At 40.6% G+C, this 27,757-nt stretch overlaps 1 protein-coding gene across 1 annotated transcript in view; it reads left to right on the top strand.

Annotated features, from left to right (window-relative positions):
* Positions 1–27,757, top strand: part of PKHD1 (PKHD1 ciliary IPT domain containing fibrocystin/polyductin) — a 281,842-nt gene that overhangs the window by 137,744 nt on the left and 116,341 nt on the right. Inside the window, exons 50-55 of the mRNA XM_050971903.1 lie at positions 5,453–5,518; positions 7,270–7,389; positions 14,634–14,771; positions 22,444–22,557; positions 23,188–23,275; positions 26,219–26,373. Of these exons, the coding sequence (XP_050827860.1) occupies positions 5,453–5,518; positions 7,270–7,389; positions 14,634–14,771; positions 22,444–22,557; positions 23,188–23,275; positions 26,219–26,373 (681 nt within the window). The remainder of the gene's footprint in view (positions 1–5,452; positions 5,519–7,269; positions 7,390–14,633; positions 14,772–22,443; positions 22,558–23,187; positions 23,276–26,218; positions 26,374–27,757) is intronic.

Below are 27,757 nucleotides of genomic sequence, written 5' to 3'. Positions count from 1 at the left end.
CGGGGTCAACTCACTTTTGACCCTCTGCTTTTGTGCCCCTCAGAAAGCCTTTTAGGGCAAACTGTGGGGAAGTGGCAGGGGTGCATTACATCCAGAAATTAACGCCGGTAAATACGGATCAGATGCCAGCTCATTAATGAGCAGCCTCCTGGATTCACAGAGCCTTTTACTCGGGCCTGCATGGGGGAGAAAATGGGGAGAAGGGGAAGGAAAACGCCGTGACTGAGAAGATATTGTTATTCAAACGAAGCAGGCAGCCGAATGAAGCCACCTTGGCCAGAAGTCTGCATTGAGCTCAGGCTTTCCCCTTGCCCTCCTTCATCCCAAACTGCCTGGCGTCATGCAAGTGTTTGTTTATCTTTGGGGGGAGAAAAAAAAGGTCTGTCTAGCACAAAAGGCAAGAAAATAGACCGTATGGAGGGGATTGAAGGAGTTAAGTTGCACTGACGGTTGGAGTCTTGTAAATTAGGCTTGGGAGCCTAATTCCTGTAAATTAGGCTTGGAGGAGAATACAGGGGGTGCTGAATGGGGAGAAATAATTGTAATGGAGAATGTTTCTGTTGTATGGGCAATGATCCTATCAACAAAGATAGCCACTGCTACCTACATACATGAAACTCTGTTAACCAGCCTCCAAGCCACTTGAAAATTCACCTTTTCAGACCATTTTAAAGGAATCTGCATCAAAGGACAAATAAACCCATGTCTCTTCTGGGTTCTGGGTGAAGGGGAGGCTCAGGGAGCTTGAAACATCCCATGCCAGTCATTTCTACATCACCAGTTTTGCTTTGACATGGCTCATAGCACCACTCTGATTTTCTCTGGGGCACCCTATGTGCTAAGAGAAGTGATCCTCAAAGGTCACTATGGGCCTGCAATTGTGGTGTGACTCTGAAACACTCATGGGCTGTGGCTCAACCACATTTTAGGGGAGTGAAACATGATATGACCATGCTGAAGCAAAAAAACACAACTCAACACTTATTATAACAACAGTGGTGGAAAGAAACATCCCACTGGGACATCTGGGATATTTTTTAGGAGAAATATCCTATATAACCTTTGTAAATTGCAATAATAACATTATGAGCTTTTTAAGTCTGTTACAAATTCCAGCATATGGTGCCACAGCGTGGTACTGGTCCTTGGTTAAGGTCTCTGGGCAATACTGGAACTGGCTAAAAAGCAGAGAGATGTTGTTTCCTTTTAGTTCACTTTTGAAACGTTTAAACAATTTTTCTTTGGAATGAAACAAAGTTTTGGCTTCCTTCACTTCCAGATTTCTCTTGGCTTTTTTTTTTTCCTAAAATCTGAAGTGCTGGACAGAAACGTTATTGAAAACATCACTGAAAGGATTATCAAACTTTATATTTATCCTAAATACATTTTTCAGTAGACACAACTTTTATGCAGATGGGTCATCCTGCTGACTTTGCTCAGGCTGCTCATGTGTGAGTTGTTAAGAGGGCCTAAGGCTGAACCTTACATTACTGCTGTGTCAGAAGCAGGTTTACAATTTCCATAGTTCTTAAAAAAATAATTTGATTATACTTATTGTCTTTTCTAGATTCCTAAAGAATGACTTCACTTCCATTTGGCTCTGTGGGTTTCTGTAATTGCTTTGTATAGGAGGAAAAACACTCTAAAGAATGTTTGTTTCTAATATGAAAATACAGAAAATAAATAAACACGGATATTTTCTGCAGCCCTATTGCTTGGGGGTAAAGGAGAATCCTAGGTGAAAGACATGAAGAATGGAGTTAATTCTTTACAGAGGACTGATTGTACAGGGATGAATCTTTTCTTCCAGCCAGATAAAACTCACCCATACCAGTTATTTCAGAGGGCCAATTGACCAGATGTGGGCTGCTCAGTGACCTCCAGGAAATGAAAGTCAGTTCTTTGCAAAGAGGTGCCCCTTGTAATCATACAATCATAAAATGATTTATGTTGGAAAAGACCTTCAAGGCCACCAGGTCCAGCCTGCAACCCATCCCCAACTTGTCACCCAGACCAGAGCACTGAGTGCCACATCCAGGAATTTTTTTAACAGTTCCAGGCTTGGTGACTCTAGAAACTTCCCGGGCAGTCTGTAGCAATGCTTAACCACCCTTCCAAAAAAGAAATTCCTCCTGATGCCCAACCTGAACCTCCCCTAGTGCAGCTTGAGGCCATTTCCTTTTGTCCTCTTGCTCATTACCTAGGAGAAGAGACCAACACCCACCTGGCTACGACCTCACTCCAGGGAGTTGCAGAGACCAATGGGATCCTCCCTGGGACTTTTTTTTTCTCCAGGCTGAGACCTCCCCCCCCACCCTATTCCCTCAGTTGCTCAATTTTTGTAAGAGACAAAAGGAGATAAAACAACTTTCTCCTGGTGGGTGAGCTCCTGTCCTTCTGGCATGGAAGCAGAGAAACCAGAGTGCAGCAGTTACAGAATTAAGATGGTGAAATGCCCTTATAATCCTGTCAGGGTTGATTTTTTGATTATGTGATGTCTGCAGGAGGAATTTTACACAAATGTCAATCTGCTGTATGCAAGAATCTGTGTCCATCTACCCAAAGACATATATGCATATATAGGTGACTGTGTATATGTGTATATATATCTATATATATCTAATATATATATATATATATATATAAATAAAATTGTATCTATTTATATGTATATAAATCAGGTTTTTACACCTCTTTTCCCTAATACATTGTCCTCATTATATCACACTTCTGGGTATCTCCTGCAGAAGATCCTCACAGGGGATGACAAAACACCCTCTCCTAGGTTCTCCAGTTTCTGGAGGTGTGTCTCACTGTGTTGTTGATTGTGCTGTCTGAAAAGTTTTGATTTCCTGGTGATGGATGTTAGCCCAATTGATGTTAAATAGCATGGAGCTGCTTGTTATTTGTAAGTCAGGCTATTGGAGCCATTTATCCTAGTTTCAGCCCTTCCTAATATCCACAGGCAAAATTCCGAGTCACTGCAAAGCTGATAAAAGACTGAGTTGCTCCTCCTTCATGTTCACTCAAGGAGCCCTGAACCAGGAAAAGTTACCAGCAGGATCATCCAGAAGGCCTATATTTATGATCCACAGCCCAAACATCCAGGAGGAGCTGTAATAAGGCAGAAAATTGATGAGCCTTATAAAGGTTTTATACAACTAAACCCTGGAGCCGTATAACTACGTTTTGCCAAGAGTCACCTTAATTCAATGTTTGCTAAGGATGCCCTTCATCTGTAGTGCCTGTATCTCTTCCTGTCCTGAAAAACCCAGTGATAACGTACTCAGCAGCAGAACAAAACCACCAGAAGGACTGTGTCACTGTGGCCTTGGTTAATCCCAAGGCCTTTACCTTTCTTGATCAGTTTCTGGGAGTATTTGTGGGAAAAGGCAACAAAACACTGGTGATTCATAACTGGTGCACTTTATACCCCATTAATGTAAATAATTGTACAGGTTAATAGGATGTGGAGAATTCTGGGGAGAATTCTGTCCCTGATTCTTATGCTCATGTCAAGAGTATAAATAACTTATAATGGTTTGAATTGTCGTGGTCTCTGGTGGGATGACACTTCAAATATGAGAAACTTTTATTATTGCCCTGACTCTGGACAGGGCAATGATAAAATCCTGTACTGAATTAAGTCTTAATTGTTCCTTTCTTCACCATAAAAGGGGACTGAACCCCATTACAAGGTCTATGCACCATATTGATCAAGTTTTATGTCCCCTCAGGATTTAATTAGAACAGCTTTTCTCTGAAAAATACAAACATCCTTAATTAGATGATTTCACTCTAGTGCCTGCAAAAGCAAGCAAAGAAAAAAACCAAACCCAACAAACCTCACAAAATATATTGAGGTGAAAAAGGATATTGTCAAGGCTTGGTTGTCTTGTTTTTCCTAAGCCTGTTTTGTCAGCTTTGGCAACTGTTTTTCCCTGTGTGAGAAGGAAAAATACCATAACCATAAAAGTTCACACAGATGGATTGTCTGAAAGCCACAAGAGCTGTGTCAGAGGCTTTAAATTAGCAGTTTCATGTCATGTTTTTCCCCTCAAATGTTCACCTTGTGGCCACTCAAGGCATGCTGCTGTGCAGTGTGAGCTCTGTGTGATGGTTTGGGGCAGATTGATTTGACTGATATGTGGATCAGATCCCAGCTACCATTGGGAGAAAAGGTGTCACTGAAGAACAGGGCTGAGGCACCTGATTACTAATTAATCAGGCATGAGAAAAACCTCATGGAATCAGTTTCTATTTAATTATGGAAGCCTCATTTGGCATAGGAGCATATGCTGCTAACTCAATCGAGTGCTTTCAACTGACATCAAATAGTAATTATCAGAAAGAATCAAGTTTTTTGATTATTCATACTAATTTATTGAACACTTAAAATTAATGAACCTCAGTTATTTTAAATTTGCTCAGTTGCACTGGGAGAAAAGGAGGGAGGTAGGGAAGGACGGGTTTCACAATTTAAAAGTACAGAGACTTGTTTAAAGATAAAATAAGTAAATTACAATATGGCATGAAATCCCATCGGTGGGTTGATGCACACAGAGGAAAGTTCCAGGCATGTTCTGGAACTGAGGAAAGTTCTGACAATGGCTTCATTGATACAATTCTTCTACCCCCAAAAAAAATCTTCCAACAACACTTTAGGGTCACCATAAGGGGCTGGGCAGAGGACAGGAGATTTATTTGTTTGTCAGAGTGTTTCTATTTTAACCTACAGTTGTTCCAGTCTGGTGACTGAAAGGAAGTGTCTTTATATGCCACTGGAGATGAAGAGGAGGTGGGATTTTAGCTGGGTCTGAAGCAGCTTTCTCCTGCTCCTCTTTGATTTGCATTATTCTGGCCCTTCTCCTGCTGACAATACACGGGCACAAAGGTTACCACTGTGATAATTGCTGCTGACCCCTTTTCACAGCAGAGAACACAGGGTCCCTGTCTCCAGTCTATAAAGTCTGGCTAATTAAAGCATCTCTTTCAGATACCAGATTTTGGAGAAAAAAAAAAATTAAAACCAAACTACAAAACAAAAGCTGTATTTCGCTGTTTGAGCCACTTAATACATTATGCATTCGATGGTGTGATATCACTTATGTGAGTGGAACTGCTGTGGATTTAGAGTGGGATAAATGAGATCCAAGTTCCAGCCTAGAATTTCTGATTGTTGCATGTTTTCTTTTTAGCTGTTTCTAATGAGTTGTCTTGAGACCTTCAGTATCTGTAAATTAAAATATGTTTGTTTAATCCTTTCTCAAAGCATAAAAAAAAAGGACAAAAATTGCTTAGAAAATATGTATAGTTGCTCTTAAAGAAAATGTTTTTTGTAAGAAATGTATAATGTTGTCAGGAATTCATGTGTGGAAATTGATTTACTAATTTTTTTTTTGTGTTAATCTGAAGGGCCTTGCTGTAACTCCCTAAAATTCTCTGTGTTCAGTCACAGGAGCTGACTTAATTCAGGTCACACTGAAAGAGAAGGAAAGAGAGGCTTTACCTACCCCAGGTATGTGATAGTCTGTGTCAGAAAACATTGGTCTGGGAGTCACACCATTTCTTTTTTTATGGCTTTTTCAGGAGTAAATTGCTATTTTTCACTTCAATATTTCGTACATCTATCAAGCCAACAGAGGCTCTTGGTATTCATTTAGGTGTTTCATTGAGCCCTGTCTACCATTGCTCAAGATAAATGTGTGATTCCCCAGTATAAAACACTCTAAACTCTCCCTGGGAAATACCACAGCAGATCAGAAAGGTCATGGAGAATGTAAGACTACAGAGTATTGTAGTGCTCCATAGTCTGATATTACTGCTCAGTTCCATGTTGAATCAGACAGAAAAATATACCAGAGATAAGGGACACCTCCAAATCTTGATATTTTTGGGTATTGTTGTCTAGAGAGGCTACCTATTAAAGGAATAAAGTAGGGATTTATTGAAAGGGCTTCAAAGGATATACCTTGGGCAGCACAAGAGCCTGGTCATGGATCTATCTAAGATGGATCCAAGATGGATCCAAGATGGACCCAGAATGGATGACTGGTCACAAGTTTTCATGCTTTTATAAGTTTTGGTCCATTTACATATTGGGGTTAATTGTGCAATTACAGCTCCAGGTTATGAAGTCCCACCCTCCCAGATTGCTCTCCCCAATTTGCTGTTTTTTGCACTTTTTGGGCCTGAAGCTGCAACAGAGTCCTTGGTTCTCAGGCTGGAAAAGGATTGTTTTGTCTGACTGAACTGTGAGGAGAACTTGCTAACATTTTATATGAAGTTCAGAGTCACACACTAAGGCAGAACAGAATCTGAAAAATGTGAAGGCTAAAACTTAAGGCACCATATTTGCTGCCTTGCTATTTTGTGTATTAACAATTATCACTTATGTGCAAAGAGGGTTTTGGCAGGGTGTTTCTCCCAGAACAAACAAGTGATTGGAGAGACAGACCCAAACTTAAGGAACTCAACATGGGTTTAATTTCTCTATTCCCTATGCTGACAACAGAGGTTTTTTTGTACACCACAACATTACTGAGCTGGGTCTAGCCCCCAAAACTTGGGCATGTTCTTGCTCCCATATTTTCAATCCCCAAAGAAGCTTTCCTCAAGAAAAAAATGCCAGAATTCCCTTTACAAAGGAAGGACAGGAGTAGGTGCTTGCAGAGGCCTCCAGAGGGAGGCCCTGCCTGCATTAGTTTAGGATTTACTAAACTTAGTGTGCAGGATTTTCCCTTGAAGGCTTCCCTTCCTCTCCTTAGGGACAACAAACTTAGGGACAATTAATTTATGGAGCCTGGCTAGCTGGCTCTCTAAAATACAAGTTCAAGTCAAGAACCTGCATTTTGTGAGCTCATTTTCTTCCAATATTTTCCTAAGTCTCACGATTTTTCTTTTGGACTGACTTGAAAAAGAAAATTTTGGAGAGGGAGAAGGAGTTTCCACATGTCTTGGTTAAGCTGCTTTTCCAAGGCAGGTCTTGGTCACCCTTTGGAATTGGAAAATTGCTTTTCTGGGTGTTAGCAAGCTTGTAAGAGTTGATTACAATTATTTTGAATTTTTCATACTTTGGGAAAGTATGGACATTCCTGTGCCCTGGGAATTCAATCAAACAGTTTTCTTTAAACATGGAAAATAACAAAGAACAGTTAGCAGTGACAAAAGGAGGATGTTAATGTCACAGATGCTCTACTATCAAAGAAATGATAATTCTTCCAGCTACAGAAAATGATAATTCTGTCTTTTATGTTTTCTGTTTTGTAGTTCCTTCTTGTGCTGTCTTGAAATGGTCAATCCCAGAGACATGGAATGGTGTGGGAAAAGGCTGGGGTGGATCCAATGGCAGCATCCCAGGCCCTGGGGAAGATGTCATCATCTTGCCAAGTATGTGAGGAAGGAAAGGTGTTTAATTCCTGGCGTGGAGGTGCTGGGCTCTGCCCACGCTGGGATTTATATTTGTGTTCCAGTGTGGGCTCCTCGGCCCTGGTGGCCATTCCAGTGTGTGCAGGACCCCGTATTTGTTCCTTGTCACACAGACTGCAGTACAAAAATGTAGTTTTTGGAAGAGAATGATAATTCTTTTCCATTTTCACATACACACAAAAAGAAGCACTTATGCTGATTTTCAAGCTGGAGTATGTACAGGGACCTTAATTCAGAAGAGAACTTGTAAGACCCAGACCCTCAGCTCACAAAGAGCTCATCTCTTGACCCATCTCTCTGTATTTTGTGCAATCATATTTTACATTTCTGCATCATCTTCCATTTTATTTTTCTGTTGCAATTCCTACTTATCAATGGCAATTTCTCAAACCATTTGCCATGGATGCCTCCTAGAGATTTTAGCTTAGGCCTGTGTTTCATCTTGAGTTACATTAAATTTCTGCTCATCGTACAACATTACTGCATGAAAACTGGATTTTAGTAAATTTATTAGGGAATTTGCAATAAAATCTGGAGGAAAGCTTGTGATAACCATTGTACATAAGAGCTGAACCTCCTTTGATCAGGAAGTTGGACTACATGAGGTCCTGAGGTCCTTTCCAGATTTAATTATTGAATGATCCAATGAATATTTTTTGATATGTACCTGAAATATTTTAGAACCTGATGATGTCTCCTTCTCATTTGTTAGAAATCAGTTCAGTCTCTCTACCTACCACAGCTCCACTTCTGGAAATGTGGAATGTGGATAACACCACTTCATGCCTATTCTTCTCCTACCTGGTTTTGGTGTATGGCTTTTCTGGAAGGAAATGTTTGTGTTGGTGTTTGGGCATGGAGCTTCAGTCATGGTTAGGGCTTCTCTGGCCTTTGTCATTAAAGAATATATATAAAAATAAATGAATAAATAATTAAATAATTATATACATAAATAAATAATTTATATATATATATAGATAGATAAACCCTAACCATGACTGAAATTCCATGCCCAAATACCAACACAAACATTTCCCTCCACACACACACAGACACATACACACACACACACATATATATATATATATATATATAAAATTGAAGGTTACATTAAGAATTATGATTCACCTTCAATATCTATTTAGTTTAATCTTTAAATTTCTCATAAATATGAAAAAAACCCCTAAAGCCTGTACTTTTAAAAATATTACTTTTCTTCACTTTTGGGGAGAACTTACATTTAACTGAAGAGGAGATAACGTTGGAATTCAGGAAGAATTTCTGCATGGAAAGGGTGGTCAGGCATTGGAAAGGGCTGCCCAGGGAAGTGGTGGAGTCTCCATCCCTGGAGGTGTCCAAGGAAGATCTGGAGGTGGCACTCAGTGCTCTGGGCTGGTGACAAGGTGGGGATTGGTCTCAGGTTGGACTTGATGTTCTTGGAGGTCTTTTCCATCCTTAAAGAATCTGTGATTCTGTTAAAGCTGGTTCACCAATATCAGCCCATTACTGCCATTAGACCAGAACATTCCAGCCTTCACCATCTTGTGTCAGATGCAGATATGGAGAGGCACAGAGGCAAATCACTATTTGCACAGAAGCAGAGAAAAAAAAATTAATAAATTATTAGTTTTGGCTGAAGGTTTGGAGCTCTGTTGTTTATATCACATTAAGAGTAGGACATGAAGGATGAGTTTGTGATGCACAATGAATAAAATTCTTCTGTGTTTCCTGTAAAGGTGAGGAGCTGGAGCATGTCCAGAGAAGGGCAATGATGCTGGGGAAGGGTCTGGATCACACTCTGAGACACACAGTGGGGTTCTTGGGGCTGTTCTGTGCAGGGCCAGGAGCTGAACTCAGTGATCCCTGTGAGTCCCTTCCAACCCAGGTTATTCCATGATTCTATGATTCTATAAAAAATCTCTTTGCTCCCATTGCCAGAGTAAATGTGTGTGTTGGTTGATGTGCAGAAATTATTCTCCTCTCCAGTACCTTTCTGGAATCCTCCTTTGATTTTATCCTGAGAACACAGACATGAACACAAACACAAGCTGTCTATCACACCACCAATTTTGTTTAATCTCTGCCATTTCTGGTCACACTATCTCTATTTTATTTCTGCTGCCCCTCTTCAGTCCTGCTGGTTTGGAGGTGTTGAGACACTCACTGGCACTGGAGTCAAGAGTACAGGGTCTTAAATTAGAGTCATGGTCCTCACCAGGTGATAAGGGAACTGGATTTGTTGCTCAAATAAATGCACTAAAAATGAAGTTAGGCAAGATGAATTTTCTGTCCATTTCACATGCTTTGCTTTGCTGCCACAAGTGTTTGAGTTTCCAGTTCAAAGAAAGCCAGCCCCTTGCTTGGATCCAAAATCTGAAATTAAATCAACAATTTTTAAATGTATGTTCAATTGTAGCATTTTATGGATGTTTCTCTTCCCTTTTCCACTGGCTTGTGCAGAGCCTGCTAAACTCAAAATGACTCCAGATGGCTTAAAAAAGGTGAGAATTTGTTCTCATGAGAACAAATATTCTAGAAAACCCCCAAACTTTGTGCTGCTATGCACACAAAAATAAGTATTTGTGATTCACTCCTGGTGAGATGCAGCTGTGTCTTATTCTTTGCTGTCTTCTGGTTACTTAAAATTATTTTCTGGGAGCCATCTACAATGATTTTCTGGTTGAAAGCCAAGACATGAGCTTGTTTCTGGTGTGCTGTGCCTGACTGACTTAATCCTTTCAGCCCCCAAAGAACAGTTTTAGAGTCATAAAAGCAAATAATAGGTCAGTTTTTGGGTCATAAAAGCAAGTAATAGATGCTTAGTGCTCATTTCTAGTGTGAAGAAGTACAGGGAAAGACTTTGGTCAGACACTGTTGAAATCTTTGACTGAATGTGGATTCCTTGAGTTCACTGGAGAACTGGGGCACTGTCTAAATTTAGCTATTGAAGGCTTCAATTTGCTTATTTAACAAAATAAGCAGAACTGCAACATTAGGGCTACCTCATAGGCTGGTCTCAGGGAGGCTTGAAAAGGTAGAAAATGACTCTATTAGCAAATTATACATATTAGAAACCAGGTTTTTGTATCCTTTCTTGGTGTCTGCTTGACATCTAGAGATTTGGACAAGCTTGGAAATTGGGGTTGTGTACTAAGGTCTTTCTTTTGTTGCCCTGTTTGACTTCACAGACTTAGCACAAGGATAACTTTCACTTGCAACAAAGGTGGGTTCCTGATGTGAAAGTGACTTTTAGTGTTGGTGTGTTGCTATGATTCCCATCAGTTTCTGTCTCCCCAGTGGATATGAGTCTCTTCCAGCCTGATCTGGAAATCCTCAGCTCAGGCTGCCACAGCTTGTGCTTGTATCCCTGGAGATTCATTCTCCAGAGCCACAGCCATCCCACAAGGACCTGTCACATGCATCAGACTTCAGCAGCCACACCACCTTGGAAAACAAGCCAGAGGAGTTTAGTCATGCCATTCCATCAGCCAGCAGTGGCATTTGCTTCCCAAAGCCTTGGGATTTTCAGGGCTTTGGTTTATGGTTTTTAGGGTGGCACACTCCTGATGCAATGTGCTCTGGGTGGAAGGAGAATGTGTTATAATTCCAAGCAAAGGAATGCTGTTTTGAAGGGTATTGATATGATATCATGTAGCCTCTGGCAATTTCTATCTTCCTTTTTTTTTTTTTTTTTTTTTTTCTCTCCAGTGGTGGAATTCACTCTGTTCTTCATTTTCTGATTTTGATATTCTTTGAAGTTTTTCTGTTTGAAGAGATGAATGCTGGAGTACTGTATCCCTTATAATAGCTCCTCTGTTGTGCCTGATTTCCATTCAATGGCATGCTATGGTGTTTTATACAGCAGTGTGGCTGATCAAAGGCATTTTGTGTCATTGCTGTAGTCATTAATGCCTTCTCAGTATTGTACATGTGAACATTAAGACTCTGGCCTACCTGAGCTTTTTGTCTGAAGAAAGTGTATGTACAATGAAATATTGCCCTCTTCTCAAGCTCAAACTATGGTTTGCTGAAAGTGGTTTCTTGTCATTATATGAATATTTTCATGGTGGGAAAACAGCTCCAGTTTGCCTTTCTCTGAAGGGAAATCCTTTGAGCTCAGTGACCTAAAGTCTATAATTTTAACTGCAAAGTCATATCTCCCTCTACGAGGTAAATGAATGTATTCTGTAAGGAAGTTGCCTTTGAATCTGTTTGCTTTCCTCCCCAAGTGTGAAAAGACATTTTCCCCCCTCAAAGGAGTGTTCTGTTGTTTCTGCAGAGCCACATTTCACCCCCTGAGAACTTCACACCCCAAGCATCACACCCCAGAGTGTTGTCCTTTTAAACTGAGGAAACTCAAGGTTTGCAAAGATATCTCTGAGTGGGGGAATTTCTCACTCCTCTGTTTCAAGGCTCACACACATGATGCCACAGATACAGAGCAGTCAGCATTTCCTTTACAAAACCTTTTTTAGAAAGATGTGCAACTCAGCAAAAAATCTCTGCTCTAGACTGAAATGTGACATATAAATGGCATGCCTGGGAGCACTGCTTCTCTTCCTTGTAAAAATGTTTCAGCCTGTGTTTGATGAATATACTTATGGCCTTTGTCAACTGCAGCATTTTGCCACATTCTTGAGCTGTGATTTCACAAACTTGATTCCCCTTCTGTCTGAGAGATACCATTTTAACATCTGCCTCTTTATTCTCCTCTGTTTCATATCCTACATCCTGAGCCTTCCCTTCACAGCTCTGCAGAACAGGGGACCGTACCTGTAGTGTAAAGAGATTAGAGAAAGGAATCTATTCATGCCTGTAAAAATATATTAAGTACTGACACCATAAGATTTAGAGGGAAAAAAAAAATGCACTTGCTCCCTAGAGACTTACTTCATGTGCATGCTGTGAAAATTTTGCATGTTTGAAAGATGTTTCAGCCCAAGGATGCAGGGAATTTGTTTTGGGATGAGGTCTTCAGATTTACCATGGCTTGCTGCTGTAGCCCTTGAGAACAAACATCCTGGGCTTTCAGGGTGCTCATGGCCAGAGAGAAAGGATGAAAATGCAGAGGGGAAAAGGAAGAGGTGGGATAATTGATTCACAGGGATAAAGGCAGGAATACGTAGGTAGGAGACAAAAAAGTTTGTAAGCAGAGCCAGAACTCCAAGCCTGAAAACAGAACCTGAAATAAATTTTTCCTTTCCCTGGAGGTTGTGAAACTACAGGGTTGCAAAACCAAGGAGTAAAAAACTAGAAAATGCTACTGTTAAAGACAGCCTACCAATATTTTCTTTCAGTCCACTTCTGAGTGTACTTCATGCAGGTTTTCACACAATCATATTGATTAGGTTTCCGACAAACAGGGCTTGGAAATTTTCTTAAACCTGTGTGCTAAATAGTTCGAGCCAGCTCCTGATTACATGATTTTTGGCAAGGACTTTCTCTGTGCTACCTCTTTTGTGGTCATTTGTGTTCCCATCCACAGCAGTTAACAATATCCACAGGCAGAAGTGAAACTGTTAAGTAGCTGAACCACTTCCCAAGACACTTCATGGTTCTTATATTCCACACAAAACATTCTCACCACTCCATCAAAATACACCAGAAAAATATGTGTGTTCCTTAATCTCTCCTTTTTTTTGTATCTATGCCTTGCAATGAATGCTTAGGAGAACAATGAGAATCACAGAAGATCTCTGTGTAGGGTAGGGCTGTCACTACATCGAAGATTTTTTTTCTGTAATCTGTTTTTCTGCAATCTGTTTCTCTGAAAGCCATTATTAGATCATATTATTGAGCCCCTTGTTAGGGAAACACCTTGCTTTTCCTTCTTCCAGGAACACCCACTGACTGAGAGAGGCACCATACTCTTACTCTTGTCAATAATGAAAGTTTCAGGGCCTAAGCTGTTTTCCAGTGCAATCAACTGAGAAGCTCTTAGTGACATCCAAGAGCATTAGATGGGCCCTGGGGGTGGAATTCACCTCTGTGCAGTGGGCTACCTCTAAATGATCTACCATTTACATCCTTGCTCATGTCCTACTTGCAACACTGAAGAGACATTTTAAAGGTTTCCAGGCTGCAGACTTGCAGCTTTAGGAAGCAGCAGTGATGTTGACATTGTGCTCAAGCCACAAAAGTTTTCACTCTGTTCTGAAATATAAAACTATCTCCCTTGCTTTCTCTTTATGGATCTGAGGGAATGGTGCTTTGCCCTGGTTATTGTTAACTGATTTTTAGAAGGGAATATGAATGCAGGATGGAACTCATGGTGGACCTGGCAGTGGTCTCAGAGCTCTTTTCCAACCTTAAGGATTCTGTATTTCCATGAGCTCTGGCTTCCTGCAGGTTGTGTTTGTGTAAGCAGAGCTTTCCTCTTGGATGCTGAGGGAGAGGTGAGTTTTCATACACTAAACCTGGGAGAGCAAAACCAAGATGAAAAGAGGGAAAAGTGTTAACAGAGATCAGTGGAGGTAGTTCACAGTGTGGGGCTGCAGTTTGTCACCCTGATCACTGCTCTTGACAAGGTGGGGACTTGCAGGCCCTTTGTACCATGATGCACCTCAGTGATACTGATGGATATTTTTCCATTTCCATCAATCCTAGAATCCTAGAAGGGTTTGTATTTGAAGGGATCTTAAAGTTCATCTTGTTCCAACCTCCTGCTATAGGCAGGGACATCTTCCCCTATCCCAGGTTACTCCTGTCCAACCTGGCCTTGAATGCTTCCAGAGATGAGGCATTTTGTCATTCTTGTTCTCTTCAAAAGAACTCTCTTGCCCTCTTCAATTCCATGAGGAAAAAATGGGAAAGATGGGGAGAGACTCTTTACAAGGGCCTGGAATGACAGGACAAGGGGTAAATGGCTTCAAAGTGAAAATTAGATATTAAGATGAAATTCTTTCCTGAGGAGGGTGGTGAGGCCCTGGCACAGGTTGCCCAGAGAAGCTGTGACTGCATCCCTGGAAATGTCCAAGGCCAGGTTGGGTAGGGGCTTTGAGAGACATGGGGTAGTGGAAGGTGTCGCTGCCTATGGCAGGGGGCTGGAACAAGAAGAAGTTTAAGGTCCCTTTCAACCCAGGCCATTCCATTATTCTGTGAAAACCAATCTGAATAACACAACTCAAGCCAAGTTGACATTCCTTTTGGCAAGTGGTGTTGTCAGGCTGCCATTGACTAAACAACCCTCTGCTTTTTTTTCCCAGACAGGACCATCCTGGTGGATGTGGCTCTTCCCCCTCTGAGAGGGCTCTACATCCTGGGGACCCTCGAGTTCCCCAGCAACTCCAGCAATGTCTTGAGTGCAGCCTGTGTCGTGGTGCTGGGGGGTGTCCTGAGAGTGGGTGAGTGAACAGCTGATCTTTGGGATGCCTGGGGTTTATTTCTGCTCTTGATAGGAAAAAAACTGCAGAGAATGACTTAAAGTGTCACCATAAACGTGCTGTCCAACCTAATGCCCAGTGGCAATCTGGTATCTGCAGATGGGACACCCAGAATCCATGGGAAGCAGGATGATTATCCACTGGAGCTAATTACCAATTCCTTTAATGGCAACATGCTGCAAATACTGCACCTCACTCCTGGTTTCACTGGGGCAGAGATTTTATCTGATATGTGTGAAAGCCCTCCCTACTCCCTTTGGGGTTGCTTTATGAGACAGTAATTCCTCAGGGCAGGATCTGCCCTACTGTTCAGGCAATGCCTGGTGCCTATGGACATTAACAGGACACTTTTTGTGACACAGAAGTATTTAAAGCCAACATAAACAGAGTCATGAAGAATTCCCTGAATGCCTGGAAATCCTGCTGTGGTGTGAAACAGCTGGATTCAGCACACTTGTTCTTCTCATCCCTCCGTACAGATGAGCACCAGGACGACAGGAAGGTACTACCTTGCCCCTACTTCCAGCTGTTTCACAATCCCCAAAGTCACTGGGGTTGTTCCACATTATTTACCACACTCAGGATCGTTGTTTTTCCACTCTGAAGTAATTACTCACATAATTCCCTTTAAATATCAAGGTTTCTAAAGCCAGGCATCATATTTACTTACAGGAATCCTTAGGACGCTGGGATCACATTGTTGATCATTGCTTGACCTTTCTCAAGATTGGTTTCATGAACTTTAAAAAGAGAATTTGTTTGTGTAATCACCTCCTGAGGAAGTCTCCTTCAATATTTGTTTGTTGTTAATCTCAAGGGACTGTTTAGTTAATATAGTACCGGCCAAAAAAGTTATTTTGCTGTCTTGTGTTTTTCTTTGAGAAAAGAGGTTGGAAAGCTTAATCTGGGAGGTTAAAACATATATATACTTAAAAGACTGTCAGTCATTTCTTACTTAGACTCCTTTGCACTTTAAATATGGTTTCATATTGGTTTTAAGAAAAAGCATGTGTTCATTGCTAAAAACACTTATTAAAAAAACATTGAGGCACTTTGCTGCACAAACTCCCCTCCAGCACATCTGTGAGCAGTAATGATATTAAAAGCCAAACAGGTATTTGCAGCTGTTGAGTCACAGTCCAGCATCTCCTGGAGAGCTGTCCTTGTTTCAGCTGTGAGATGATGGATGGGTGGAGACCCTGCAAGTTTCCCACATCTCATACTGGCTTCTCTGCCTGCATGTAGAGCTGGGAGTGCCTGGTTTTTCCTCCCTTTCCCTTTCCCTTCCCATGTGTTTGAGGCCTCACGGTTACGTCTTGGAGCCCATCTGTCCAACCCTGCCTGTTCCACGCCTGAAGGAAGGGTTTTGAAGCCCATCTGTCCGACTCCACCACACCCTAAAGAAATCCTGACACAAAATAGATAATGAGACATTTTAGTAAACAGATTTAATAGATGTGGAGTTCAGCATTCAGCATTGCCTGAGCAGGATCCCAGGTTGGCATCACATGAGCCAAATCCCCAGGTCCTGCCTGTTGTGTAATTTCTCCATGCCCTGTTTTCAGTGCAGAAATTTTAGCCACATGCTGTTCCTTCTAATTCCGTGGCCTGAGACAAAGACTTTCTGGTAAAGGTAGAGTATTTTGTTCCCCTGAACTCCCAGAGAAAAATGACCAGTTTAGAAATTCATCCTATCTGGGTTTGGTATCCTCCAGAGCACTAGACTTCTTCTCCGTAGAGAGAAAACAAAGTCAGAAGGTTAAGTCATGACCATAAGGGCATAGCAACTAAATGATGATGGAAAATATGTAACAAAGGGAAAAAAAAAATCAGTGTAAAATTCAGTTTATCAACTACAACAAGAACCTAATCAATTTTATTGAAACAATAATTTACAGGCAAACTGGGATGAGAAAGTAGTGATTTTTGGGAAATCAGAATTTTTGGAACACCATTGACCATGCAGGGTCAATCATCACTTTTCTCTTTAATGTATGATCACAATCCCTGTGAATTATGATCCCTGGAAGATGTGAGATGATTTAAGAACCACAAAGAACTCTGACAGAACTCTCAGAAAACCCAATGGAAAATGTGTGGATCTACCCCCACAGGAATTTCTCAGGGTGCTCCTAGACCTTCAGTGTTGTTGGATCAAGGGAAACTTTCTGATTATTTCTACTTTCATAGTCCTACCTCCAAGATAAGGAGTTTCTCTCTTTCACTTTATCCTTCAAAGTCTTTTATTTTATGGTGATATTTGCAGTAGAATTTTAGTAACACCATTTATTTCTATTTCTCTGCACTGTGGTACTGTAAAAGTTGGCAATTTTTCCAGCTTATGAAAAGAAGTTTGAGGTTAAGAGAGAAAGCAAAGTGCTAAATATCATTAGCACATCTGTGTCAAAACAAGGTAAGAAATGATGAGTTCAGCATCTCACAGCTGTTTTTCCATCCTCAGCTAGGATGATTCTGTCCATTTTAACCCACAAGCATTAAAACTCAGGCAATATGTGCAGAAAATGCCCTGTTCCACTGCTGAGCAAAGCCCTCAGCTCCCAATAAAACTGAAGGAAATGCTGAAGTTCACTTGGCACACATAGATCTGTGGGACTCATCCTGAACTAAACTGCACTCAGCTGCTCTTTGCTGGCAGGCTGCTTTTGCTTTTTATATTAGAGCTCCCCAAGTAATTATCCAGATAGGATTTCTCTTTTTAGTTTCAACTTGTCACATTCTCTCCTTCACCTATCTCCTGATGGCTGCTTGTCAGTCATGTCACTCATTGGGGACAAGAAGCCCAAGGTCATCATTAGCTCATGGCTTAATTGTCTGGAGAGGGAGCCCCAGACAATTCTAATGCCCCTTATCTTGCTTGTGGTAAGAGCTCTAATGCATTTATTCCCCCTCTTTTCCAGGACGAACCCCCATACTGATTTGTCAAAGGATAAATGGCCAAGTGTTAGCAGTAAACAAAGATCAGTAATTAGAACACCAGTGAGTTTCACCAATTTACTCTCTTTTCCAACTTCTCCAGCCCCTCTGTTGTGTGGGTCCCATCTCTGGCTGTGGGCTGAGTCCCACCGTGCAGTCTCATATCATCCCTGCACAGTTGTCCAATTTGTGCAAAGAAGGGATTCTTTTGGTGTAACAAGATGTATTTTCATTCTGCATCACTGAAAAAAAAGTGAAAAGTTTGAAAAGTTCACTGGAGTGTTTGTATTCCCTTCCTGAACCCCTCAGCATCTGCCTGTTTGGCTTTTTCCCCTTCCAAGCCATTCAGTTTCTTTTAACTGATTGCACCATGTTTCACATGTTCTAGACACCCAAATTTAGGTGTAATCTGGACATCAGCACATGAGCTGCTGTTCCAGGAGAGGTCTATCCAATATAACCAGTGAAGCCCCTGTAGTCAGTGGGACTGGTTGATAAAGGTATCTAGAGAAAATCTACTTTAAAAAACATAAAAAAACCATAAAAAATCTACATAAAAAAACTTGAAAGAGGTATATGATTTTCCCCAGAAATATGGTTCAGTTGCCTAATTATAAGGGTTTTCTATTTTTCTGGGCACCCTCAGGTGTATCCTCCTGCCTAAAACTTCTGCTTAAAAATCCCACTCTTGGGTCATTTATCCCTGTCTTATATCTGCCAATTTCCAGAGAAGATTTGGAGGGCGCCTGGACTCTCAGATCCCATCCTACTTGTCTCACCACTTATTCCTCATTCACCCCCCACTTCTGGCTGTTGGTTCCTACTCCACAGCTATGGACCTGAAGACTTCTGAAATCTTCTGTACGTTTGGCAGAAAGAGGCAACCAAGTGAGGTCTCCTTGTCTGGCTGCTCTTCCAGGCTGCTTTCCAGAGTTCAGCCTGAACACCTGAAGGAAGCTCCAGAAGAGAACCAACAGTAGGTGCTGCCCAGCTGTGTATTGATCAAGAATAAAAGCTCCTCAGCCTTTCTGGTGAAAATATGACATGGTTTTCAAAATAGCTGGGTACTTAGAGTCCAAGAAGTTTTGGATTCAGGAAGCAGAGATAGAGGAGATGGTCCCAGCAAGATATGCCTCAAGGTCTGTTTGCCAGGTGAAGGGAGGAGATCTATATCAGAGATTTCGTTGCTCTTATATGCAACAGCTGTTGCAGAGTGTTATGTTGTGAAAAAAAAAAGGCTAGAAGGGAGGAAACACCCACTATTCTAGGAAAGAATTGAATGGGTTTTGCTATGGCACAAAACCCCAAACAATATAGCAAAAATCTGTCAGGAGGAACATCTGGAACAGAACTGAAATATGAAAACAATGGAAAATGCTTTTAAAACTCAACAAAGTAGATCCAGACCACAGTCCGGGATAAATGAAAATCTGGGTAGAAAATACACATCTCTTGTTTCTGTTTTCCTGTTTATTCCCTCCTTTTTTTCTTGTAGTAGGTTTTCTCCTCTCCAGGGCTCAGACCTGGAGGATGAAGGATTCTGAACCAGCTGAAACTATTGTGCTAACAGATCTGTGTTACAATCTCAACATTTGCGTCTCCCACTTCTTCAGGACATTGTGTATCAGTGGTGAATGTACTCACACATCAGGTTGTTTATTAACACAGGATTATCATAAATGATTGGGGGTTTTTGCACTGTGTAGTGCAATTGGAAGAACACTTTTGAGGGAGCCCTGCCTCTGTCTTTAGTGCCTCCTGACCTTTTCTGCACATCTCACCAGACGTTTCCACCTTTTGGTAATTTCCAGGTTGCTAGTCTCCTTTTTTTCTGGTCCTCTGCCAATGGCATATTGGTATTTCACTTTATGATCAATCAAATTGCCAGGGCATCCAGCTGGAGTAAGAGCATGAAAGGGGATCCATTTCCACTCGTCTCATGCAGGATGAGGAATTGGGCAGTTTGGTGTGGTCTTATGTAGGATTTTCTCACCACAGAAAAGTAGGGCAAGAAATCTGAAGTTTTCACAACCAAAGTCCAAAGCTGGACACTTAAAGCCCTGGTCCTTCACTTATGTGCTGCAGAAATCATGATTCCTGTTGTTTGTGGCAAGTTGCTGTATCCAACAAAACCACTTATTACAAGAGCTGTGGTTTCATTGCCACTTACTTCATAAGGTTCTGAAACTTACCCAGCTCTGTGACTTGAGTGAATCAAATATTTTGGAGTCCTCCTATGAGTAAGCTGAAGTAGCTGCTCCTTCCATATATTCATTTTCATAGGCCATTCTGCTGGAATCTGTTTAGACTTAGCCAAAGTGTGTATCTCAGACATTACTCAGCTTTTCCCTTAGTTTTTCATTCTTCTCCATTCATTCCCAGAGAGATTCTTACCTTTTCAAGACCTCTTGCCTTATGATGTTCAATATTAGAGAATCACAGAATGGATAAGTTGGAATGGATCACTGAAGTTCATCTAATCCCACCACCCTGATCAAGCAGGGTCCACTAGAGCATTCTTCACTTTTTTGCTAATTCTTCACTTCTAAATTCCTGCTGACCTTCCTAGAGCATCCTTGTAATTGCCCTCTGCAGTTGTGTCAGTTTATCTGCTTACTTTTAGTATCCTCACACAAGTCTGAGTCCCTAATAAAACATGGAATGCCAGAGGGTTTGCAGGACCAGACGTGGTTGAGTCCATGTCCCCATTCCAGTCACACAGGCTGTAAATTACTGTGTGCCATGTTCCTGCTGCACTCATGTAGTTTGTTAATCACAAAGTTTGGTGCTACTGAGCCAAGTGCCTTGGAGAAGCCAATTATACAATATCAAAGCTATTATCTTTATCAACGAGACCTGTAATCTCATTAGGAGATGATAACAAGGAAGTTTCACAGCACCTTTTTTCCTACAAAAGCAGGTTGATTGGCATTAATTATATCATCCACCTTTAATGATTTATTAATTGTGTTCAGAGTTGGACATTCCATTTTTATTTATTTTCCCCCCAGAATCAGTGTCAAGTTGACAGGCCTGTAATTACCTGGGGCTCTTACTTTCATCTTTGTTTGAAATATTGGCACAATATTAGCTTTCTTCAAGGGCTCTCAGACATAGTGAGTGATCCCAAAATTATTGAAGAGTCCACCTTAATAGTCCAGTAGGTTTTCTATAAAAGTCTCTGCTAGGACTTGCAATCAAGTTACTGAAATCCATTGATTTAAACCCATGGAGCTATTGATGGCAATAAGCAAGTATTAAGCCTATTTTTCTTCTAAATATTCTTAAAAGAAGTAGAATTTTTCTACTGATTGATGACTACTGTGTTCTTTTGTGTCATTTACCAATTACAATTTTGAGACACTGAAGAATTTCTGTGAATTTTATCTTCCCTTTTAAATTTTATTTTATTTTCTATTATAAATAGTTTTATTATGACCTTTGTTTCTCACTCTGACTGTATCTTTTATTTGTGTGGTTTTGGCTTTTTTTTAACAGGGGTGAAATTTCTTGATATATTGTACTTTTTAGGACTAAAATTTATGATTTTTAGCTAAATGTAGATGTAAATCTTTTAAGGGAGGGAGAATTTCCAATTAATCTTATAGAAACCCCATTTCCAAGCCTTTGTATGTGATTGTTAAGTCTGGAAGCCTACTTAAAAAGTGTTTTAAAACTGAGCTGAGAATTGGATATATGAGATGGTTTTAACTGACTTAACTATAATAGCAAATGCTTTGTAACCAGGAGAAAAAAACATGAGAGATTGTGAAAGCATATTTGGAAACAACCTAATTCCTGCTTTTCCTCTGTTCAAAAACAGTTATGGGAGTTTAAACAAGGAAATCAAACCTGGTTTGGGTGGACGATGGAAAAATAATTCCCTCCATGTCCCCAGAGAATAGATGTGTTCACTGGTGAGAGATATACTAGATGGGGAACATGCAAGTCTTGTACTGTTTGCCTTTTACCCATTAAAAAGGTGTGCAGAGAATTTAAATATCCTCAGTTATCAGTCAGATGCTGAAAGGGAACAATTGATTGTTTTATTGATTTCACTTAAATAAAAAAAGGTTCTTGAAGCAAAGTGTTTCTTTAGGATACAAAATCAGCTCTCTTTTCCAAACTAGTAATTTTTAAATATTAAAAGAACATGACAGGCCAGCTAATTTTGTACAGATACATATATGTATTTTAGTTCTACATCTGCTACAGTTTTCTGTTGCATAATTGATTTAATCTCTAATTTTAAAGGAACGTTGAACTCCTTTGCTGGACTCCGCATACATTTCTCCAGGGCAAAAACTGTCCTACTTTTTCCTCCTTAGTATCTGTTTAGTGCTGGGCCATTTTCCTCTGAAACTGTAAACTACCCTTGGTGAAAGAAATGAAGGCAAAGTTGGAATACAGTTTACTGTGCAGACTTATCCCCAAAACTTCTTGGGCACTTTCTTTTTCCTTATATTTTTTCCTCAGTCTTTCCATTTTTCCCATCCTTGCTGCATGATTACCTTTCAACTGGTGAAGGAGCAAAAAGGCAAAAGATGGTTAAGAAAGGAAATATTAATTCAGCCATTTAAGTATTTCTTTAAAATCAGATTCACACATATTCCCTCCCTAATTTCCCTCCCATTTTCAGCATCACAGAAGCCACTGATACTTTTGTGGTGGGTTTGATGCTGTTTTGTCTTTATTGCAGGTTCTTTGCAATATCCCCTAGAAAGGGATTTAAAGCTGCTGTTCCTTCTTCGGGCTTCTGAAGGGATTTACTGTGATCGTCTGGAGGATATAAATGTGCACCCAGGGAGTATTGGTATGAAACATGAATTCCACTTTTCATAGGAAACTAATTTTTGGTAATATCCAAATCTCCCACTGTTGAGACTGTTACTATGTTGTACAGATAAACCTCAAGCAAAGGTACACAAATTTTACAGCTAACATTTAATCCTCTGGCACATATCATCTCTATGAAAAGTTTCTGTATTTTGGATTTGCCTTCTGGTTTTGGATCCCATTTCCAGAGGGGGTGAAAAAATCATTGTCCAGAAAGATTAATAATAGCTGCGTATTTTTTTTTTATCTTTCATTCCTGGAGTTTATACCTAATTTATTTACTTAGATAATTTTTTTAAAAAGTAGATATCATTGTCTGCAATTCCTTCGATTCTAATTTGTGTCAATGAGACTTCTCTGGTAAAATCCTCTCTCTTGCCAGTTCATTCAATGGTCATTTTACTTGACTGAGAATTTATTGCTCCTTCACTTTGTATTTTGAGTGAAGTCTTTGTGCTGTTCTTACACTTCTCATAAAATATAGAAATGTACTCTAATAAATATAAAGATTTCCCTATATTTAGTTATTGCTTAAGTTCTTCTCAAGCCTCTTTTTCTTTAACCTTTGAAATCCTCCTTCTGTTCTTTCTTTTTTTTTTTTCCCCAGGAGTTTATGGACAGGTGCAAATTTATAGTGCTTATCCTAAGATGCCTTGGACACATCTGGGAACTAATGTTGCTCCTGGCAATGAAAGGTGGTATTTTGGCTAAATATGCTTTCAAATATTAAATTTTGGCTCCTGGTCCCATGACTTGTATTTAATATTCCTGTGAATTGCATTATTCTTTCTCTTTGTGATGGGCTCTGTTTGAATTCTGTCTAGATAGAAAAAAACGACGTAGGTAACAGAAAATTGCACCATGATGGGGAAGCTGATGATCTTTAAGGTCCCTTCCAACACAGATTAACTTCAATTCTAAAGAAATCTAAATTCCAAGGATGAGAATTCCCTTCCTTCCGTTCCTGTCCTTCCTTCCTTCCTTCCGCCTTCCTGCCTTCCTTCCGTCCTTCCTTCCTTCCTGCCTTCCTTCCTGCCTCCTGCCTGCCTTCCTTCCTTCCGTCCGGCCGTCCTTCCTTCCTTCCTCCTTCCTTCCGTCCTTCCGGCCTCCCTTCCTTCCCTTCCTTCCTTCCGGACGTCCATGTGCCTTCCTCCTCCTTCCTTCCTGTCCTTCCTGTCCTTCCTTCCTTCCTTCCTTCCTGTCCTTCCTTCCTCGCGTTCCTTCCTGCCTTCCTTCCTTCCTTCCTGTCCTTCCTGTTCCTTCCTTCCTTCCTTCCTTCCTTCCTTCCTTCCCTTCCTTCCTTCCTTCCTTCCTTCCTTCCGCCACTTTCCTGTCCGCCACTTCCGCCGCACTTTCCGCCACTTCCGCCACTTCCGCCACTTCCGCCACTTCCGCCACTTCCCGCCACTTCCTCCGCCACTTCCTTCCGCCACTTCCGCCACTTCCGCCACTTCCGCCACTTCCGCCACTTCCGCCACTTCCTGCCACTGCCTCCTCCGCCACTGCCTTCCGCCCTTCTCCCCCTCCTCCTCCCTCCGCCCTGCCGCCCTCCCTCCCTCCCTCCCTCCCTCCCTCCTCCCTCCCCTCCCTCCCTCCCTTCCTCTCCTGCCTCCCTTCCTCTCCTTCCTCTCCTTCCTCTCCTTCCTCTCCTTCCTCTCCTTCCTCTTCTTTTTCTGCCTTTCAGCCTGGTCTCACAAAGCATCACTGGAAGAGTTCCCACCAGGCAGAGGTGTCAGCATTTAGGGAAATGATTGCAAAGATGAGCAGTGAGCCCAAAGGCCTCACCAGTAGGGTTCATCTGTTGTGAGGTCTCTCAGAGCTGTGTGTTCAGTGCAGATTAATTGTTTAGGAATTGCTGTGTAGCTGATCCTGGTCCAACCCTGCAACTTTAGAATCACCCTCTGGAAATTCTTCTCCTTCCCTGACTGAGATGGGAGATCCGAGTAAGCAGATTCTGACTGAAGCATGCCAGTTAAACACTTGGATGAAATGGATCCAGGCTAGACCTGGGTTGCTGCCCAGATTTTTATATGAAATACCATGAGGTGCTAAGATGCAAGTGTTTGGAGTTAATGCACGCACACTAAATACAACACAAAGAGTTGTTTCGGTTGTTAAAAGAAGGGAAAAAAAACCCTACAACCAAAAACAATGCGCTATTTTTCATTAAAAATCTACCAAAAGCCAGCTAAGAGGTAATGTGGTTGGATACAGGAAATAGGTAAAGCAGTGCTGGAATATGAAAGCTGAAGGCAAATGAAAGCTGAAGGAAGTGGATTTTATTGAAAGAGAGGTGCTGCTCTATATCCATTTCCAGTATGAATCAGCTCATCAGTTCGGGAAAGACTTTCCTACCATTTCAGAAGATATTCAGTGATTAAGGAAAAAAAAAAAAAGAAGTAAAAAATGAAGTAAAAAAAAAAAAAAGAGGTAATAATTTTTTGGCGGATTTCTCTACTGAATATTCACAGGTATTGAGGTATTGTATACTGTAACTGCTCATTTGGAACCTACTCATCTTTGAAAGATATTGGAGAAAGACACTCTGGAAAAACTTGACAACATCTCTTTAGGAATCTCCTTTCTCTCTGCCCTTCTGTCACTCTAGCCTGCATGTGAGACATTGTCTGAATTCACTCAGTGCTTTTTACCTCAATAATTCCCTGAGGAGTTTAGATCATCACCTGGCCAGCAGCAGTCACCCTGTAACAGGACAAGATGTTTATCAAATAGAGATGAACACTGATCATTATCAATTTTGCTGTCTCTAAGCACTTTTATTTCCCTTATGTGAAGCTGAAAATCCCCTGAACTACTAATACAACTTTGACTGTAAAAGGGGATCTTCAGCTCAAGATTAGAACAATTAAATGCAGGACTCTGTGCAATGTTCAATAGCCAGCAGTTTTAAGTGCTGATGCCTAGAGGGTGTTTAACTACCAAGAGCAGGATTCAGGTTCCTAGAGAGATGGTTTGGGCCCATTTGAGGTGTCTTTGGGCTCATATCAGATGCTTTTGGAGTCCCTCCATGGCTTGCATGTTTATCTTCAGGAATGCTTCAGGAACCAGTCCTGTCCCCTGTCACATCTGCTGGCTGATGGTTTAGATACCCTGGCATAGCTCAGATAGCAAGAAGTGCTCTTGTTTAGGTAATCAAATCCTACTCAAAGTGCCCAATTCAGAGAACTGAATTGCTTTTCACTCACTACTAGAGCACCAACATGCTCTGGTGGAAGCTTAGATGCCGAGTGCAGACAGCCACACAGCCCTGCACATGGCTGTTGTCTAAATCTAAAGCTGACTTTCAGCTCTACAGAATATTCTTGGCACCAAAAATGGTCTGATATGTCCTTTGGAGGCAGCTTGAGCTCTGAAATGCTGCACTGGAACTGTATATGTTGTTAATCAATGGTGTGAAGTAGATGCTTCAGGATTAATTTCCTCCCACATATTTCAGACATCTGTTTCTGCAGAAAGCCCTAAAGGAGCTTTTCCTACAGCATAGCCTATGGACTTTTTTTCTTTTTTCTTTTCTTTTTCTTTTCCGATCTCCCTGAGCAAAACTGTTAATTTTTAATGAAATTTGTGAGCCTAACTTGTAAGTGTAATGACATTAAGTTTATATCATGGTATTACAGGATTTTTGTGGAGGGTGAAGTAGATTGGGATCAAGGTGGGGATGTTGTGATCAGCTCTTCCTCCTATGAAGCCCACCAAGCTGAAGTAGTTACACTTAAAGAAGTCCATGGTCATAATATAAGAATTCATGAACATCTTCTCCACAGGCACATTGGTAAGGAATTTTTCCTTCCTTTTTTTGAGAGTTTTCTTCTGAAGTATTGACTTCCATTTCATATCTCTGCAGGATCAATTCTGCTTCCTTGTGGTGTCTTCATTTCTTTCTCCATATACTTTTATACCTTGCTGATTCTAACATGAATTCTGTGAATATAATCAATTGACTGCTGAATTGTTTGGAAAAACTTTCTCAAGTTTGAAGCTGAGCTGGTTCATAGAGAGAGAAAGAAATTTTTCCTCTTATAAAGGAAAAAAGAAATGTGGGATTTTAGGCCCTTTGCACAATTTCTATCGTCAAAAACCTGGTAAAGAATTAAACCCCACCTTTTTTGACATTTCAAAATAATAATAATATTTATAAAGTTTAAAATACAAAATTTCATCAATTCCGTGACATGAAAACAATGTATTTATAAACTAATGTCTAAATAAACATAAAATCTATTTTCTGTGTAGATTGAATGGGATCTATATTTTTGTGGAAAAAAGGATGCAGTGTTAACATCTATTTACTTTTATTTCAGCCTATAAAGTAGATTTTTTACCATCTATTTAAAAGAAAGAAGAAAAGAAAAAAGCAAAGAAAGCAAAAGAATTTTATTAACAGGTCAAATTCTGAACCTTCAAACCAAGGATTTTTCTTGTGCACATCAATATTTTTTAAGTTTGATCTTTATTTCAGCCAGTAGGCCCAGAAATGAGTGTAATAGATAAAAAGATTCAGAAATATCATGTTTTAAATGGTGAATGTTTAAATGTCTGAGCTAAGAATCAAAGCTTCACTTGGAACTGAGCTCTGTTCTGCAATTATCCACAGTCTTAATCAAGAGTAGCCTCCATGCACAGTTTTTTATGACAATTGCATTTTTCAAACAAAATGTGCAGTTCAAAGCATAGAACATCTAGACTTTATTTCCAGTAGTTTATGCATTTTAGGCCTTTCTTTTTAGCTGATGTAGATATAATAATTATATAATGCGGGGAAATTGAGTAATGCAGCAGTTGTTAGATACAGCTGAAAAAAAAGTACTGATGGAAAAATTAATGGGTAAACACTGAGTTTCACCTTGGCAAATGCAGATACTTGCAGGAAATGTTCACACATGAGCCAGTCACTCTCAGCTCCCTGGATCATTAAAACAGAAAAACACATACAATACGTACTTCTCACTCGTATTTCATCTGCCCCTAAAGCAGGTATATAAAATACACAACAATTGCACTTGAGATTTGCCTATTGCTCTCCACCGTGCATAAAACCAGTCTGGATAACTAAATCACATCTGCATGTGTCTAAAGTCACCTGAGATTAATCCAAGCTAGACAGCTGCATAAACTTGAGCAAAAGTATCCTTCAGAAAGGCATTGAAAAAAGTGCT

Source organism: Serinus canaria, chromosome 3 (genome assembly GCF_022539315.1).
Source record: "Serinus canaria isolate serCan28SL12 chromosome 3, serCan2020, whole genome shotgun sequence".
Classification (NCBI taxonomy): Eukaryota; Metazoa; Chordata; class Aves; order Passeriformes; family Fringillidae; genus Serinus; species Serinus canaria.
Note: the sequence above shows the minus strand (reverse complement) of the source record. Positions and strands in the feature narration are given on the sequence as shown.